General features: G+C 39.6%; 1 protein-coding gene across 1 annotated transcript; it reads right to left on the bottom strand.

Moving 5' to 3' along the window:
- Window positions 1-617: 617 nt before the first annotated feature.
- On the bottom strand, window positions 618-17,742 carry LOC122314988 (E3 ubiquitin-protein ligase UPL2-like). Its single transcript, XM_043130651.1, has 17 exons — window positions 17,548-17,742; window positions 17,201-17,334; window positions 14,314-14,409; window positions 14,037-14,243; window positions 7,368-13,929; window positions 6,139-7,229; window positions 5,765-6,064; window positions 5,481-5,685; window positions 4,858-5,135; window positions 4,467-4,759; window positions 2,962-4,081; window positions 2,735-2,881; window positions 2,553-2,633; window positions 2,238-2,463; window positions 1,968-2,107; window positions 999-1,105; window positions 618-880 (listed from the first exon to the last, which is right to left on the bottom strand). Exons 2-17 carry the CDS (start codon window positions 17,294-17,296, stop codon window positions 778-780), a joined length of 11,052 nt encoding a protein of 3,683 aa, XP_042986585.1. The 5' UTR covers window positions 17,297-17,334; window positions 17,548-17,742; the 3' UTR covers window positions 618-777.
- Window positions 17,743-19,019: the final 1,277 nt, after the last annotated feature.

Raw genomic sequence — 19,019 nt, 5'->3', positions numbered from 1 at the left:
ATTTCTCATTTTATCTCGTTACTCAAGCATCCCTTTGTATCTATTGTCTATATCTCTATAATCCCGCCATAATTTTTTTTCTTAAAAAGAAAAGGAGGAAAAAAATAGGAAATGGGGATAGAAAATACACAAAGACATGTTGAGGCCTCTAAAGTCTCAATCGGGTCTGGCTGAGTCTTGCCCGATGCATCGCTGCGTAGCACGTAAGACGAAAACAAACCTCTTTAGGCTTAGCCCAGAACAAGTTTTGGGCCAACATTTCGGGCCCAAGGCAGGCCAAGTTTGCTCTAGCTCGAAATTGCCGCCCCCCAAGGAATGAACACGTTTCTTATTTAAAATTCTCGAAACATTTTTGCTTCCGGCAACACTTTCTTTTAAGTCGGAAGCCGAACCTCTAATTAGGCAACCCGACCTGCTATCAGAAACTAGAATGTGGTAGCCTTACTGTGAGAACTAGGCCTATGACCTATATGTCCGAGAATGCAGAAAAAAGAAATATGCCATTATTTTTTATTTATTTATTTGTTGTTTTAGAATTAGTAATTTTATTTTTTAATTTTTCGTGAGCGTCTCGTAAAAGAGGCAGTAAACTTGAAAAGAATAAAATGCTGGCAAAATTACAAAAAACTGCCAGAGGCATTTCCCATAACACATGTACGACTATACAATTTATCAACTTGCATTATCACAATTAACACCCAATTCTATTTGATGATAGCATTTGATACAATCTGTATTATCTACAAGGATACTTTGATATGCCTCCCATTATTATTCTTAACCAAATCCAAACCCTTCATTGCCTTCATGAATCGCAAGCAATAGCCTCTCCTCCAAGTGTTGTCTAGAAGGATACTCCGGTAGGTCCAGCTGGTTGAAACTACATGAATCAAGAATTTTGAATCAGGATATATTTTTCAATAAAGCAATGCTACTAGCAACGGGAGTAATACGAATGGATATTTATTTATTTATTTTTTTCAGTCAATAAAAACTACCAAGTATGAGCAGAAGGCAAGTGATCAGGGCTGCCATAAGCCTTGTGTATCTGAAACTTTTGTGAGCCTGAAATTCCTTGAAGTGCACTGAACCCTTCTAAAGGCACCTGGAAATTGGCAAGAGTAGAGTTCAAACCACTAACATTAACTTAAAAGTCAAAGACAATGTGTACCAAACAAGTCCGTTCATAAGTGCACATTTCCCAAATATATCCAAAAAAAAAAAAAGGTACAGCAGGTGAAGTCAGACCCTTTTGTGCATCAATAAGGTGTGCATTGTATATACACGTGTGATTGTCCTTCAGAATGAAGTTCAACTGACTAATAAGAATTAGAGATTAAAAAAACCGGAGAAATCAAAATACAAAGGAAAAAAAGAATGATAGATCTAAAAGACTAGGCCATGGGAATAAAGTAGGGGAAGAAAGATAATTAAGAGGGGCTCAGCACAAAGTCACTCAATAATTATTAAGAACTTATGGATCAAATCCCACTCACCAGGGGTGTGAGATTTAAGGGAGACAGTCCCCTCCACCCGGTTGTGTAGCTCAGTCATCAGATACAAAAAGGGGAGGGGCTTTTTTTTACTACCCGTTATGCACTGAAGCCACTAGTGCTTCATTATGATAATTCTCAATAGAACAATCAAATTATACTGCAATCAGTCTGACCTGATACCTTAGGTGAAAAAGCTGACACTTTTGTCAACTCAACATTCAAAATTCACAAATAGGATCACTTGATACATTAAACATGTATACGAAGTAACTTTTAGGTTTAGGTAATTCCAACCAAGATAACGTCTATGGGATCAACTGAGTAAAAAGCCAACAATACAAACAAGCACGCATCCATATTCAGACCATGGTGTGCTTTCTTAAAAATCTTACAAAAACCATCATAAGTATGAGTTTCACATAAATTGTCCTATAGGAAGTCTACACATAATCATATATAAAGGGAAAATACCTTAGAGGTGCCAGTCACAAACTGCAAGAGACGAGCCTTATCCTCCTTGCTGAAACCCTGAACAACTTCCCAAAACCACTGAATAACAGGAGATGCAGGACTGTACCCAGAATACTCAGTGTTTGCCCTCATATCATCCACTGAAAGACAGGAACAAAAATCTTTTGTTACTGCTGAATCATTTTGTACTTTAGATTCTTTCAAGGGGAGTAATGAAGGAATGGCCTCTTCAAGGGGACAAAAGTATACATATTAATGAAGGAAACTCACAATCAATATCAGGAAGCCCACTAATAAGTAATTCAAGTTCCTTGTCATTGAAGATAGAAATTAATTCCTTATGAATTAATTCATTAAATCCGTCCAAAAAGGCAGTTATTTGAGGACGAATGGCAGTTGTTAACCGATGTTCAGCAACTAGATCAACATATTGGTGCTTATTCTCCTCGGTAACTTTAATATTTTGTCCACCAGGAATTAGTTCATAGTCGGTCACCTGCATTAGAAGCACCACATATAAACATAACAATATCATCTCTTGCCAGAGAAACCAAAGTATATAAAGGGGTTCGGAAAAATCATTACTTCTGTCCTCTCATACAATATCAGCTTCTCCTCATCAGCATCAATGCTAAATGTAAATTCCGGAACATCGCTTATGTCATTCTGTAAAGGCAAGCAAGAAACCAAATAAAACAAATTGGCTCTTGCCAAAAAAGGAGGGAAGCTGCACACACACACACAGAAGAAAAGTTTCATGTGGCTACCTCAAGCATCCACTTAAGGTTTTTGAAGTAAGCAGGATCAATGGCTTCAATGTCATGATAGGTAACTTTTACCCCCAATATATGCTTGTAGAAAGATCGGGTGAAATGGACATCCAAAAGTTGTCCATCAAGAAGTGCTTTCCCAACCTGAAAAGACAAGAAGGAATAAGCAAGAAGCACGCAAACAATTTCTCAATGGACTGAAAGCAACAATAAAATGTACTAACCACTCGCCCAACAAATTTGAAATATGAAAGATGTTCTGTCTGATAAACAGAGTTGGGATTTGGCTGAAATGTTGATTCATTGCCCACAGTCGTAAAAAGTAGTGCTCCCTTGTCAAAAATAACCCTGGACAGCAATTGATACCACTCCCTTGTAAGTCCACCTGCATCAATGCCTTCCTCTCCTTGAAAGTGAACTGTCAACCTCCCTTTCAAATCGTCAGTGGATCTCAATCGCAACTGATTATAAGAATCCTCCAGAATGTAAGCTCTTCTTACAGAAATTCTTAAAGGACTGTGATGATGGTCATGTTGATGCTTTATTTTTGATCTGAAGTGAGCACGCTTATTGTCGAAGTCAATAAATCTAGGCACCTTCAGCATGAGTGAGAAGGACTTCTCAAGCAATCCAGGGTTTTGTCGGATGAAAGCATTGAGCAGCTTCCTATGCTTCTCTGAGAACTTCACAAATGCAACATGTTTTTCATCAACTTTCAAAGCATGCCCTGAGGTTTTCTGCTGACCAGTACAAGTGCCGGCATCTTCAACCTCTGAAACTGCAGCAATGCTAAATTCATTACTAGACCCGGGCTGCAAGGGATGTAACTTCTCACACACCACAAAGAAAGATTCTATATATGGTAAGATGTTCTGAGAGCCTGCAGGGAGTGGAGTCACTGCACCAGAGGGTTTAGAGGCGGATGCTTTAGATGAAGTCGGCAAATCGGGTACTGAGTCTGAATAAGTCTCTATTTTGCTAATGCAAGTGCTCAGATCCCGCCACAAAGGCTCCAAAGCCACATTTATGTCCCGCACCCGTGAAAGAGCAGCTGTATAATCCTTTTCAGGAAGAATTTGTGGATCATTCTCTTTCTCACTCAGCAAGGAAACAAGGGAGCTTAATGCCTGCAGAACCCTCAAGATTGCAGCTCCGTCAGAAGATGTTGTACTGAGGAGGGCTTCCACAGCTTCACCAAACATGCGCAACTCATCTACAGCAGATGTAGTCAAATTTTGAATGGCCCCAGCTAGCTCAGCAACAAACAGATGACAATGAGTTGGAGCATTTGCCACCAATTTCTTCATTACCTCTGCCACAAGAGTATATGCATTATCTGAGAGTCTGGGAGCAACATGAAATTTGTCAGACCACATTTATATGCTAACGTACAAGGTTAAAATCACATCCACTCCCAACAAAAAAATTAGAACCAATGTCTAAGACAGACCCTCACAATGAACTAAATAATAAAGTTACAATGCAGATGTCAGAGGGTCAGTATTGTGTTTATAACATGTGGATTGTTAGATGCAAAAGCATGGCCCGGACCACCATAAAGCTTGGACACATAAATATGGGACCCATGAGTGATGAGTGACCCAATCATACTGTGATAGAAGCTTTCCAGCAAAAATGTATGAATGATTGTGTGGAACAAAAAACGCAACAGAGAATACAAAAAAAATGAACATAAAATGCAATTAAATAGATCAAAAGAACATCATACCCCTCTCGTGCAAGCAATGAGCATAGAAGTCTAAGTTCAGCTTGTGGCAGATTAAGCAGTACGGTTTGAGTATCAAATTCCTTGTGCGAACCAGAGGTGGTGGGTTTGGAGGAATTGACATCCTTGGATGATGTAGCAACACCTAAAGAAATTGGACCAGATTCTCTATTTACCCCAACATCTGACGTTGCACTTTCTGGAACAGATGGTTGCTCTGACGCAGATGCCCCAGATTTTTCAGATACTGACTTGCTTTCAGCATTATTAATAATGACCTCCAATAAGTTAAGAAGCTGAAAAAACACACAGAAGGTCAATACATCCTGAACACATCAACAAACCTAAAAGAATTAATATAAGAAAACCAAAAAAACTTTATGGGAAGGATCACCTGTTCAAGATGAGCTATACTCCTTAGATAAAGGGGTTGATTCAAGAGGCTCAAAAGCAACGAAATGGATATATATCCTTCCCAATGCTCACTCCTATCCATTTCATCCTCTCCAACAACCATCACGGCTTTACCCCGTTCCTGATCAGTATTCTCTGGCTCTGCTATAGCAGGCTGAGGCAACCTAAACTGAAGCAAAATCTTCGCCACAGAGGGGTGATTTCGAGCCAAATAAGTAAGAGTCTCGAGAATACGCCGAGACACCAAGGGAGGAACACCTTTAAGAACAAAAAAGTACATATGAAGATGGCAAGTTGCACATGACTGCCACATGTCAAAAGCACTGACCACAACAAAGGAGTATTTTTTATTTTAATTTAAAATTTTTGGACGCCTCAACAAAAGAAAATTTTGGATGTCACGCCAAACTTTAGGAAGCATACAAAGTTAAAAAATAAGTAATGAAAACCTTTTAAGCACCACAAACTACAAATATATGTATACGCCCTTGACAGAAAATCTAATACCATGTTCCACCTATTCTTGAACACAGCTCAACTTTAATTATTATAGGCAGGGCAATCAACACTTGCATCGGAGGAGTATTTAAATAGAGGTCTTACCATCAAAAGACTGGGGACGTGAATACATCACATTACTCTGGCAAGCATAAAGCCTATAAGAAGGCTCATAGGCACTCAAGTTGTTGACACGCTTTCTTGTATCGAGCATTAGCATGTCCATGAGAATCTCCACCATAGAAGTTCTGGTTTCATGATGAGCACATAAATTCAGAAAAAGCCTCTGCAGCTGACCTTTGTACAGTGGCTGCAATATATGTGCATTAATACATAGCTCATGAAGGATAAGACATATAAAGTACATATCTAAATAACGAAGTTTATACCTGAACCACACGAAGCAACCTAATCATGGCATGCAGGGCATCTGTGTCAACTAAAGGAGCTCCATCAGCTTCTACTAGCTTAGCTCCAATCGACCTACGGGCAATGCTTCCCCCAGCTCTCTCCAGGCTGGACCCTATACCTTCACCTCTTCTTGAAGTTTCACCTCTGCGATTCCTAGAGTACATACCAAAGAGCGTACGACTGTATCGGTGTGCAAATCTTTCACGCAACATGTGAGCCTCCGCAACAAGAGCAGGCGTGAGATTCGCAAGGATGGCATCAGATGAAGTTAAGAGAACCTGATGAGGAAACATGAAGAAAAAATTATAGAGGCTCATTTCAATTCTTTAACACACTCCAACAACCTATGTACCTCTTCTCGCAATTCTGAAGGAAACGTTGCAATTATTGAGACTGTATCCATCTCAACAGGTTGACCTTCCAGTTCCTGAGATTGATGTAGCCTTTGTGCTTGCTGCTGTGCTAGAACTTCTGCTCGGATGTCAGGGGGAAGGGCTGCAAGGAATTCTGGATCAATATCTCCAGCATTTTGTGGTTCAGTATTCGAGGGCGGCGCGACTTGACCCTGTTGAGCTGAAATAACTTCAGCACGCAGCTCCTCTGGAAGAGCATCCAGGAACGCAGGATCAATTGCTCCAGGACCAGCATCACTATTGATTTGTTGCTCTGCTGCTGGACCATCCTGATCGGCTTCTCGGCTAGAACCTTCTGAAACTTCAGTTACACTATGAAGCGATGCATCTCTTCCACCAACAGGTGCAGAATTCCCAAAAGACACATTTGTCCTCCTTGTGCGAGCTGCCTGTGGATCACCCAACGGCATTCTATCTGCAGAAGCTTGCCTTTCTCCACCATCATCATGCCCATCAGCACTTCCAATTTCAACTTCTAGGCTTCGAAGGCTTTCGCCCAAGGTTGCCCCACTTCCACTGCTTGCTTGGCTCACAGCTTCAACATCCCGTACAGTTGCATCATTGTGTTCAAACTGCATTTCAACAGATTGCAACTGTGCACTGGATGCATCTGTTCCTTGTAGAGATTCACTCGCATCAGGCCTTGCATCAGCATTGACAGAGGTATCAATTACTACAGCTGAAGGTGGCACATTACTACTTTCACTGTTCTCAACAGCAATGCCAGGCCTTGCACCTGCTTCCGATTCCTGAAACTGACTAACTTCACCTTTACTTTGAGGTTCCTGTGTCATTGTGTTCTGATCAGAAGGCTGATCAGGGGCTGGTCGTCTCAATTGAGAAACAAGCAGTTCTTCAAGGCCGTGTGGCACTAAACCTGCATTTGATCCACCACTTTGATGATTATCATCTACCCACAAGTTCAAACGGTGTCCATGACGCCCATTCCTCAGGGATCGAAAAATGGAGTCCAACCGTGACGAAGTGCTCTCCAAGTTCCTGTCTGAAAAGACCATGTCACGTGGATTCTCTGCAACAGCAAGTTCCAGCATCATAGGCAAAGAATTCAAATATCAAACAAGTGGAAAGAATTAAGTCCAAGTACAGGTAAGAACTAAAATAGCTGTAAGAATACAAGCTCTAAAAACCATCCCCCGAAGAAGCTTACCAGATTGCCGAGGAGAAGCTGAGTGCACTGACGAGGGTGCCATTAGAAGAGGATGCCTTGATGGGGTAACATTGTCTCCACTTCTACCCAAAAGACTGTAGATGGATGTGGTGCGCCCTTCCCGTCTAGAACCAAATACTTCAACAGGCATCACATGGAGAGTTTCATTCGAAAAACTATTGTCTCTACCAAAGACCTCAATGTGGTCTAAAACATTTATTCCATTTATGCCCTCCTCTAGTCTTAGTATTACACCATCCTCATCATCCTCATCATCCTCTTCTTCTTCCTCCATTATTTCTTCATCAAAATCATCATCATCAATCTCATGATCATCTTGATCCGTGTCATGATGGGGCAAATGGTGGACTTCGTCTTCTTCCAAATCATTATGCTCCTCATCATCCTCATCTTCATCTTCATCAACTTCATCCCCATCATCTCCAGACATCTCCTCATCATCATCTTCATCAAGGTTTTCTTGCCCATGATGCTGTATTTCAAACTGTATTCCCACAGTATCGATGCCATTTTCAAGACCCCTTGCATCATCAGAAGTTTCATGCATATAGTCATCACCATTAGCAGGACCAAAACCTCCATCAAGATCTTGATCGTGTTCCATGTCATCTGTAACAGCCTCAGAGCCACCATAAGTTTGAACAGCATTATAGGACTCGATGTTATCAGCTGGTACAGAATCATGATTGGACTGAGATGCTGTTTCCATGGACTGAGATACATCACCAGTATTATCCATACTTGGAGCTTGGGTAAGATCGGGGGGTTTTGTTGGATTTTCATCCTTCCCTATGTTAGAATCAGCAGAATAGATATATTCCTTGGTTACCAACTCCAGAGCTTTAATTAGACCAGTAACAACTTTAGGTGAGTCGGCATGGTCCAGATCCAAAACTTGGAGAGTTCGAGTCAATGACTTAACCAGACCAACATCTATAAAAGTGGCAGAAGCTTCTGCTAAAATGTAAGAGCCAGTAGGTGTACGAGCACCTAGCACATCATTAAGCAGATCGACAAAAGCTGGTATATTGTTTCCTGGTGGGCTAAAACCATTACATGAATTGGCGAAGTCATTAAATATGCAATTGATCTCTGTTAAAACCCTCCTCCTTGCCTCAGTGGAACGGACACAAGATGCCACCAAAAACTGGCTAGCCCTGGTTGCTAATTTATGCCTCCAGTCACCATCTATTTTCTTGTCCTTTTTTAAACTCCGAGAAAATAGAAGAAACTTATGAAGAATGTGATGAAATATTCCACCAGTGTATACACCAGTAGGACCCCTTTGGTGAGCACCCCTGCAACTACTAACTTCAGCATCCTTCCGAAGAAGAATGTGAACAGATGAAGCATACATCAGAAGAATCTCCATCAAAAGCTTCAATATGAATACAATCTTTGCAAGTGATGCAGAAGCTTCATCACCATTGGCTGCATTCTCTTCAGACATGGTGGCAACGGCTTTTCCTTTCCCCTTAATTGCTGCGACATCAATGTCCATATCAGTTGACGATGGAGTATGAAGGACATCTGTAACCACGTCATCTTTTAAGGGAGGAACAAAAGTACAGACAGAATCTATAAGAAGCTCAATCACATTTACAAAGCTTTGAGGAGATTTTCGATGAGCTTTGACACTCTTTAAATTCATATCATTAAGTTTTCCATGCCCATTCCCAGAAGCAACTGAATTTGCATTACCCAAAGCAACTTTCCCATCGGTAGTCTGTGCTTTATCTTTCTCCAATACTTTCTCCTTCTCTTTGTACTTATCTTTGTCACGATCTTTCAGCAAAACAATAAAGGACCTGTCTCCAACCATCTCAACTTGGCAAACAGACTGAGCAGCCTGCATAAAGACCACTGGATCCCGTGAAATAACAGAATTTAAATTTGAAAGGAAATGACGGGGAGTGACCCTTCCATTTGAGTGTCTATTGGTGGCAGCCACAAAGCTGTGCCTTATCTCAGATTCCATTGCTTGCTGGAGAGTTTGGGGATCTTCAAGAACATGACGGATGATAGCAGCAGCCACATTATCAAACCCAGGAAAGAGGCTATTAGTTGGCAAAGCAAGCAGTAAACTCAGTCCCCCAGCATCAAGGAAGCTAATAGCAATTGAATGAATTCTAGTGAGAGTTGAGCACAGTTGGAGAACAGCATGCATCGTCTCAGCAGGAAGCTGGTTCCTGATACAACTACAAGCAATCTCAATAAGTCTTTTCTGCTCATTTATGTCAGTATGCTTCGGAACTAATCCCAATGCAGACTGCAACCTGGTTTGCTTAACCTCGTCAATGCTGATAGATGTCTGCTGGTTGTTAACATTGTCCTGCTTCAACTGCTCTACAATTTCAGAGTTCAATTTTCGATCTACCTGCAAAAGCCGGTCCACAGCGAGAAAAGCAGTTGTTACCCACATAGGAACCGGGTCTTTCTCCCTTCCACCCAATCCAGAACACCATTGAAAAAGCAAATCCGAGGCAACAGCAACCAGACCATTTGTTGTGGCAACTTCACGTGACACTTCATCTTTATGAAGAAGTAGAGCAAGGACATGAAAAAGAGCAGATAGAATGGTACCGTTTCCACTTTCAGAAATTGAGGTACAATCCTTCAGCCGATCAACAAGAAAGGAGATGACATTAGACCTGTATTGTCCATCATTTTGAGAGCATATCATCACAAGCAGGTCTCGAACTGGAAAAGCAAGAGATTCCTTCATCTGCAGCAGCTTTGTACATGTAGATAACAACTCTTCAACAGGAGGTAGTTGAACAATCTCTTCTTCAAGCTGTTGAGCCTTTTCATTTGTGATCACTTCCCTTCCATCTGATTCAGCATTCCCAAGGGACATGGCAAGTGCACGAGCAAGTTCGTCATCTTCTTGAGCCTCCTCTGGATGGGAGCATAACCACTCCATTGCCAACTCCACACTATTTGATCCAACTTGCCTGAGAGCTTCCTCTGCACGAGACCTGGAAAACCCCATCTCTACAATTGTTGATATAGTAGTTTCATCAGGAGGGGGTCCAGTCATACGAGCACCTGTATTGCTGTTGACATTCTTCACTTCAATCCCTGAATATACATGCCTAATTATAGAAATAACTGAAGTAATGAAATCATAACTGCAATCAACAAACTGGGGGTGAGTCCAAACAGGAAGCACTGCCTTCAGAACCATGGACTGAAGAACCTTTACAAAAGTCTCAGCATCACGGGGAAAGGGAACATTACAATTAGTCAGAGGTTGGGCAAGCAAGTGTTTTGTAAGAGGGGTTAATATAAAGGATGAGGTCACCAGGTGGTCCATAAGTTTCCCATAGCTAGATAGAGGACCATAAATCCATGAATGATCAGTGTCTCCATTTTCATCCTGCTTTGAGATCCCTTCATCGGTTTCCATGGGTGATGCAGGAGTCCGATTGACAGCAAACAGCAATTGACTGGTGGCTTCAAATGTTGTCAAAACTGATTGGATCACACCATGTCCATACAAGCAATTCAATAGAACGGCATTACAGGAGTCTGGCCTGTCCAGTAGAAAGCCATCAATGAAATCAATAACCTTACCAAAGTACCGACACTTCGTCGATACGGATGCCTCACTTCCAGATGAATTCACATGACCCCCAAAATTCATGTGATCCAGAGCAATGGATGCAAAAGTAGAAGCCACTGATTTTGAAGGAGGAGAAACATTCAAAATATCATCCCGGCGACGAGAAGGAAGCAACATTACCTTCCCCAACTCTTGGAACAAATGGGTAATGTGAAAAGAAAGTGACCTTATCATATCACAGCAAGAAGTATAATAGGATCTCTGCTTATCAAATTCCTTTCTACTAACATCTCCAGCCACATCTGAAGAAACAGAAGGAAGGAATTGATTACTGCCTCCAAATCGCAAGCTTGAAGTACCATCAGCACGCCTTTGTTGGGAATTGGTGGCACGACCAAGATCACGGTATATGTTTAAGAGGTCAAAAAATTGGGATTCAATACTCCATCCTGATGTCCTCCTCCTTAGTAATGGATCAAGGAACTGCCTGAAAGAGTTGAATCTTTGCTCTTCAGTTTCATTTGCACTCGATTCTGACTGCTGTGACTCAGATGTAGAAACAACTCCATCATCCTCCACCTCAGGCTTGGCATCTTCAAGAAGAGAAATCTGCCACAAAACTTCTCGATGGACACGCCCAATATCTTCCAGAACATCCTTACTACCATTTCCAAATTCGGCAAGCAACGCACTTGCCCAGCGGTTGTCTTTTGAGGCAGCAAGAAACAGAAGGAACTCAACGAGGAAAAGTGAAGAAAATATTCTACCATCCTGGGCTATCTTTGGATCTAGCAAAAAGGTCCCTGAAACCACTCCAAATCCGGCCAAGGCTTTTTTCAGATGGTCTCTGAGAGAGGAACAGAAAGAGCGTGCCAGTGGAGCAGAGTGATTTTGAGTAAAACCCTTGAAAACCATGGTGCTATGCAAAGCAATAGACATTCCATCAGATGACTGCGCAATACTTGGCCGTAAAAGAAGCTTCAGTAAAGCTTCAATTCCCGACTTCTCCACAAACAACCGACATGTTTCGGAGTTTTCCATTGTCCTATGAACCAGTACCATCAAATGAAAGATGCACAGTTGAATAAACTGCTCGTCATTTATCCCTTCTGAAGCTGAATCAACTACACCAACCAAACAGCAATGGCCTTCATTGCTTTTGTCTTCAGGATCCATTTCCATTGCAGTGCTCTCATTTAATTTCCCTGATGATCCTGAGCAGCAACTGTCCCCCAAGGAAGCAATTTTGTTAACAATTTCTATGATTATATCGACGCCAGTGCTTCTCAGAGAAGATACATGGCGCAAAAGCTCTTCCACAGCATTTGCCAAAGGAACAATAGCATCATTCATTGGGGTAACATATTTCTTGCTGGTGAAAATGTCAACAAGGAACTGTAATGCTGAAGTTTCTTTCACTGCCTCCAATCCTTTGGCATTGAGACAAATAGCACCAAGACCATTAGGAACACATGTAAGAGCCTTTGATGAAGGAAGTATACCAGCAGCTACGGATGATAAAAATGCAGCTGGAAGACCCATTTCATGCAAAGCAGGAAAACAAGTTGGGTCTTTGTGGATTATCTCACTCATAACGGTCACTGCTGAGAAATAAATGTCACCTCCAAATTTATCTACATTGCCAAATATCATTGTAAGAGTTGCAGGTAAAGAACTTTCATGAGATTGTGGGGATCTGGTAGGGTTAATAGGAGCATATGTTGCAGATCCAAGTGCCTTCAATGAAACTTTAATGAGCCTCTTCTGAGAGTACAACTGATCATCACCATGTCTTGAGCTCTCACCAATGATCATCGACTCATCAAGAGCCCCGGCCAAACCAATAACCCTATTTACTTCTATCTGCAGTCTCTGAGCCAAAAGTTCCACTCCCCCCAACTCTTTAAAGAGAGAAACAGCTGAACTACTGTAATCCATGAGCTTTTGTAGAGTTTTAACAGCATAACAAACAAGATGCATGTGGGTAGGGTCAGAATCCTCCAAAAGCGGTAAGAATGTAGGAACCATGCCCGACCCCCTGATATTACTCCCGGAACTCGAGGTTGAAACAACATGGAGCAAATAGAATTGAAGAAGTGCTTCAACAAAGGCAAGAGATGACGGATCATTGGAGGTCTTCAGTGACAAGACAGCCTTCTGGAGCACATTCAGGAGTATCATGCGGTTAGCCCCAGCAAAACTGATACTAGATCCACTCAAAATCCGTGCACGCTCATGAGATGAAGTATATGCAGCTAATTGAGCCCCCAAGGCAAGCATTGCAAGCGTCCTAATGGTCCCAGAAACAACTTCCTCAGACCGCACAATCCTGATTAACTCATTTGTATACTCTGGCTCATTGGCAAAAAAGGATACAAGTTCATCATGAGCATCACTAGACTGAACAAGCACAATGAAGGCAAGAAGGCAAATCCTGCTGTACAGCCTGCATATTCTGGGAGAACGGAAGGCATGAGCATATCTAATCCTCGTAAGCAATGAAAACCGAAGCTCAGGAGGTACATTATACTGTTCAATGCACTGTTGCAACAGTAAGAGATCATCCACCTTCTGTAAATGAAGGTCCGGTATATGTATAACTCTCAAATTAGATGTATTTTGATTTCCATTCTCCTCGCTGCTTTGTGCATTAACCCCATGCATTTCAAAATAGAGGGTAGAACCAATCCGGCAGTGAGACTTGTCACGGTCATTTTCAACATCAGATGGGAACAAACAAAGCCCTTCTTCTTGGGTTCGCTCATTCGCCATTACACATGAATACAAACCTAAACCCTCCTCCTTGCTTCCCCACCCTTGGGCTAGAGACAAGAGATAACTGTTGACTGAGCCACAACCAATCAACTTCCCACCTCCATGTAACTTGGAGGGGTTTATTTTCACAAGTGCAGAAAGAGTTTCAAGTGTAGCTATAAGAATCTCTGGGTCTGTTGATGCAAGCAAGAGCTTGAAATTCTGAAGGGGAGATCAAAAGCATAACATATTAGGCAAGATACCATGAAAATTAGTTTCATACCCAACTCTAGACAGTAAAACACGACTTGACACTAAAATCAACATACCTCTAAGCCATCAAATGAACCCTTGTTATGGCAATTCTCTAAAATTGTTTGCATTACTCGTAAAATTTGTAGAACTGCCTGCTTTGGCAATAGACTATCATCTTCTAAAAGTTTATCAGATAACAGGAGGTCATTCCTAGAAGAAAGATAGGTCTTGAAATATGTATCAAAATGCAGAAAGAGCGGCCTCCAATGGTGAAAGTTCCCCTGTATAGCAACAAATAAATGAGCAATTGAGAAAACAAGAAACCACACAGCAGAAGTAGCATGCTATTACCTTATTATACTCCCATCGAAAACCTGAAAGAGGTATTGCTATATCTTGTAATGGACACTGGATCACCTTATCGATAAATGACTTGATTTTTGGAGGCTGCAAGTGATGATAAAGAGTCAATTTTTTTAACAAATTACTTAAAATAAAAATAAATTCTATGGAAGGGAGCAGTTCATGCACATTCCATTCCCCTGCAAGGAATTGGTTCGTTTATATAACATTTCCTAAGATAAGCTAGCACTAGTCACTAATATGGAGGAAACAAATCTTCTCCACATTCCTGACACCATGCAAGGGATGACAGTCCAGGTTCCCAACCCAGAAAATGCATAAGATATGTGCAATCATTACAGCAATGACACCAAAAAGGTAAATTCACCAAAAAGGTAATTTGTATTTTCCTTCTAGAAAAATGCAACTCAGACCCCATACCAATTCAACTTACAATCTCTCACTTAATGAGGAACAAGACACCATTTGCCTGACAAACGTTGGCGCAAAGACTCGAAGGCAAAAATTACTGTCAACATGATTTGTTTCACACAAAGTATATGCCAGGGATAAGAGTGGTCATATGAAAAATGAGATATCATTGTGTAAAAATTATGTCAATCATCTGAATCCTACCGCAAGCCAATACCAGTAGAATAAAGGAATGAATTAGAAAATAAACTTCAACAGGACAACCAAAAATAAAAATAATAAGTAACCGCGCATAGTAATTGGAGCATTATTAAACTAAAAAGCCAAATCGCTAGCCCAACAAAAAAAAAATCAATATTTCTGAAATTAGGAACCCGGATCTGAAAAAACTGATAAAATCTAAAGAATAAGTACCCACTCTGTCCCAAAATAAATGGTGCATATCGAAAGAGTGATCCTAAAATATTATTTAATTACAAAACTCCTGTCTCAAAATACGAGTGGCGCAAGTTTTGAAAAGAATCTTGTTTGCTTTTTGAGAAAATGTGAGGATAATCTAATATAGTATGAGAAATTTAAGCATGAACTTCCATGTCTACCCATCAAAATATAAAAATTAGCAAGCATCATACATTCCAAAATATAGTAGAGCATATTAAGAATTTAGCATACTTTCCATTTTCAGATCGATGTGAACATATTTTAGAAAAATCACAATCTAATCTAGTCAATTTTGACATATGGAAAGAAGCTTTTAGTGCTGTAGGTATGCCATGTCCAACACGGGTACATTGGTCCTATAAATGATCTCAGTAGGGCAGAGCAATGCTGATAGAATGCCCAGGTAAGAACGTGACTAGAGCCTAGGTTATTGCTGAGATTCTAAGCTTCTTACCTCACTGTTTTTATGGCACGTGTGAAGTAGTATGAACACACAACTATGGTGGAGTACACTGAGTATAAGCACCATTAGATGATTACCAACCATCTAGCATTAGAATACTTTTGAAGCAATATATTGAATAAACTTGATCAATAACAATTAATTAAACAGTTTAAATGCCACCATGTCATCATAATTCCCACCTCCAACAAACACATCGTTCTTCTACATCTCAATGAGTACATTTTTCATTCAATGCTAACATGACCCACATAGTCAAGAAAAAAGAGAAATTCCATTAATTGAATCAACTCACAAGTAAATCAATACAAACTATCATATCCTTGCAACTAATTAGGCATGTTAAACTTTTAATATTGGTATTTCTGTTACCGATCAAAAAAATATTACTATTGCTGTTGCACCTTTTAAATTACTTTTGCGAACATAGCTCAGGAAGCACAAAAAATAATTACTTTTGTTAACACTTATAAATAAATTTCAATTTCCAAATATTTTTCTCAAATTCAGTTGCCTGCTCACTGTTCACTTCACCAATCTGTGGAGGACCGAATGTACAACATCCAAAAATTAGGCCAGAAGCTGAAGAGATATCCCTCCGGAAACACATAAGAGCTACAATGATGATCATGCAGTGCACTTATCCAATCTGATATCACTGATGGACTGACCCAAGCAGAACAAAATTAAAAAAAAATGTGCACAACATGCAACATATAGAAGGGAGGAGGGTCACGTGGTGCAAAATAATGCTGAGTATAAAAATAAATAAAAGACCTGTCACAAATTATATTAATGGAAAAAACAAGGTCCGTCAAATACTCGCCAGAACCACCAGCCAAATACTCCAATTACTTTTTTTTCGATAGGTAAAACATTCCAATATTTTTTCTTTATAAGTAAACAAGTAAAACGTTCCAATTACTAGATAAAATGTATTGAGAAAAGTCAGCGCAGGAAAAAAAGTTCCATATAGAAGTTACATCACCCTATATAACCACTTTCTATCAAACCTGAATGGAAAAACCAGGCCCGTCAATCACATATAATTACATCATAGACTCCTAGTAAGGGTAAACAAAAGCAAATGGCGGTAACATATTATGCATATTTGAAACTGCATAGAACAAAATAGCCCGAATGAATAAATACTCGCCAGAACCACCAGCCAAATACTCCAATTACTTTTTTTTCGATAAGTAAAACGTTCCAATTTTTTTTTTTATTTTTATAAGTAAACATGTAAAATGTTCCAATTACTAGATAAAATGTATTAAGAAAAGTCAGCGCAGGAAAAAAAGTTCCATATAGAAGTTACATCACCCTATATGACCACTTTCTATCAAACCTGAATGACTTGAAATGCATGGGTTAAAAAAGGTAAGGGTTAAAAAAGGTAAGGGGAAAGGGCTTTTTTTTTTATAGAGAGATAGAGAGCATTCGGAAAAAAACCGTAACAATTCTGATAAAACCCTAATAAAAAAACCACAGCCGGATATATACATCTGCGTGTATATACACGCAAACACAGTTGTAAGCATAAGAGGGTTGAAAACTCACGGTCTCGGAGTCCAGTTTGACAGAGGGAACGAGGGAACCCTCGCCGGACAAAAGCTGCCGTAGCCGCGACGGCAAGCTCGGTCTTATGGTCGTCATCTCACCCCGGCCTTGTCTACTTTCTAACTGCTGCTTTTCTGGGAAAAAAAAATACGAAGACAAGATCGGAAAACATCAGGGAAAGCAGCAAAATCTAGGATTGAACTAAACCCTACAAAAATAAAACTAAAAAAATGAGAAACCCAATTTTCTGATCCTCAAAATCACATATAGATCAGGAATATAAATGGATGTATATAGCATAGACGTATATTCAAACAGATGGGTATATAGAGAGACTAAAATGGTACCTGAGAGAGTAGCGGAGGGGGCGATTGATGAATACACATCCGAGAAGAAGAAAGGGAGGGGATGTAGACACAGAGAGAGAGAGAGAGAGAGAGAGAGAGAGAGAGAGAGAGAGAGAGAGAGGCGAAACCCCGAAGCGAAGAGAAAAATAGTGGGGGAGGAGAGGGGATGGTGCTGGGGTTTGAGAGTCGCTGCGTTTTGTATATAAAATGTTGTTTTCTTTGTTTGTTTGGTATAAACGTAATTTGAAGCCATTTGGAAGGCACGAAAAGCCGAGTATAAACAGTGAGAGCTGAGTCGGTTTGACACACGACCACGGGGTCCTATGAGAAAGGTCTTTTTGCATTAAAAGCCCCTCTATTTTTAACTATTTACGTGTTTATTTGCTTTTTTTTCAAATTTATATATTAAAAAAAAAATGAGAGAGTCTATAATTTTCTTTTAAAACAAAAATATTTTAAAGTTATAAAAATGTACTAGTTTTTATAATGTAGTGGAAACCTTATAATTGATAGTTCCATTTTGATTAGTGCATAATTGTTTTATTTGAATAAAATATTTTAAATTATAAAAATGACTTTAATAAATTATAACAAAACATTAAAAATTATCATAGACACTCAATATCTAATTTTCTAAAAATTGATTAGAGTCAATCAACAACCCATTTTTTCCCTCAACAAATCCTCAAATGACTTTTAAACAAGAGCATTACATATATACATAATTGCTACAATCTAGATGTTCAATAATGAGCTGAAAGCTCAAAGTTAAATGATTCATGAGGGTAAAATGGTGCTGTGCATAAGGAATTGTATTGGTGCATGCAACAATGATTATGCATGATGATCCAAAATGATTAAGATGTCTATTGACATTATAAGTCATCGATTTATATAAATGATTGTGTAAGAGTAGAGCTGTTCTAAGACCTCTACATCATACACCATCTACATAATACAATTTGATTGTGAAGATAAATTTTAAAATTTGAATCTTATAAATAAAATATTATCATTTAAGTGATGTGGATATCATGTGGATAGTGTGTGGCGTGTAGATTTTAGAATAACATTACTCGTCGCATGAGGTAGCATGTATAGGTTACCTACCCCATAAGAGCACGGGAGCTCCACGAGCTTGGCAATTTGATCGAAAATTGGTGAAGGTGTGGGGGACGGTGGCTGGAGGGCACAAGTAGGTTGATTTATATCATAGCTACGCAAATTTAAGGGGGGAAAAAAAAAAAGACGATGATGTTGTTTAATAATTATTCCAATGTAATTCTCTATTTGAATTGATTGATTTTGTTTAAAGAAAATTAGCTTTGTTATTCATCATTTCAACCCACAACACATCACACTTTTTTTATTTAATTTTTGTATTTTTTATTTTAAATTAATTGATTTTTTCTACTCATTATTTATATACCAAATATTTGGTAAAAAAAAAAAGAGTATGATGTGTAGTATGT

Source organism: Carya illinoinensis, chromosome 7 (genome assembly GCF_018687715.1).
Source record: "Carya illinoinensis cultivar Pawnee chromosome 7, C.illinoinensisPawnee_v1, whole genome shotgun sequence".
Lineage (NCBI taxonomy): Eukaryota > Viridiplantae > Streptophyta > Magnoliopsida > Fagales > Juglandaceae > Carya > Carya illinoinensis.
Note: the sequence above shows the minus strand (reverse complement) of the source record. Positions and strands in the feature narration are given on the sequence as shown.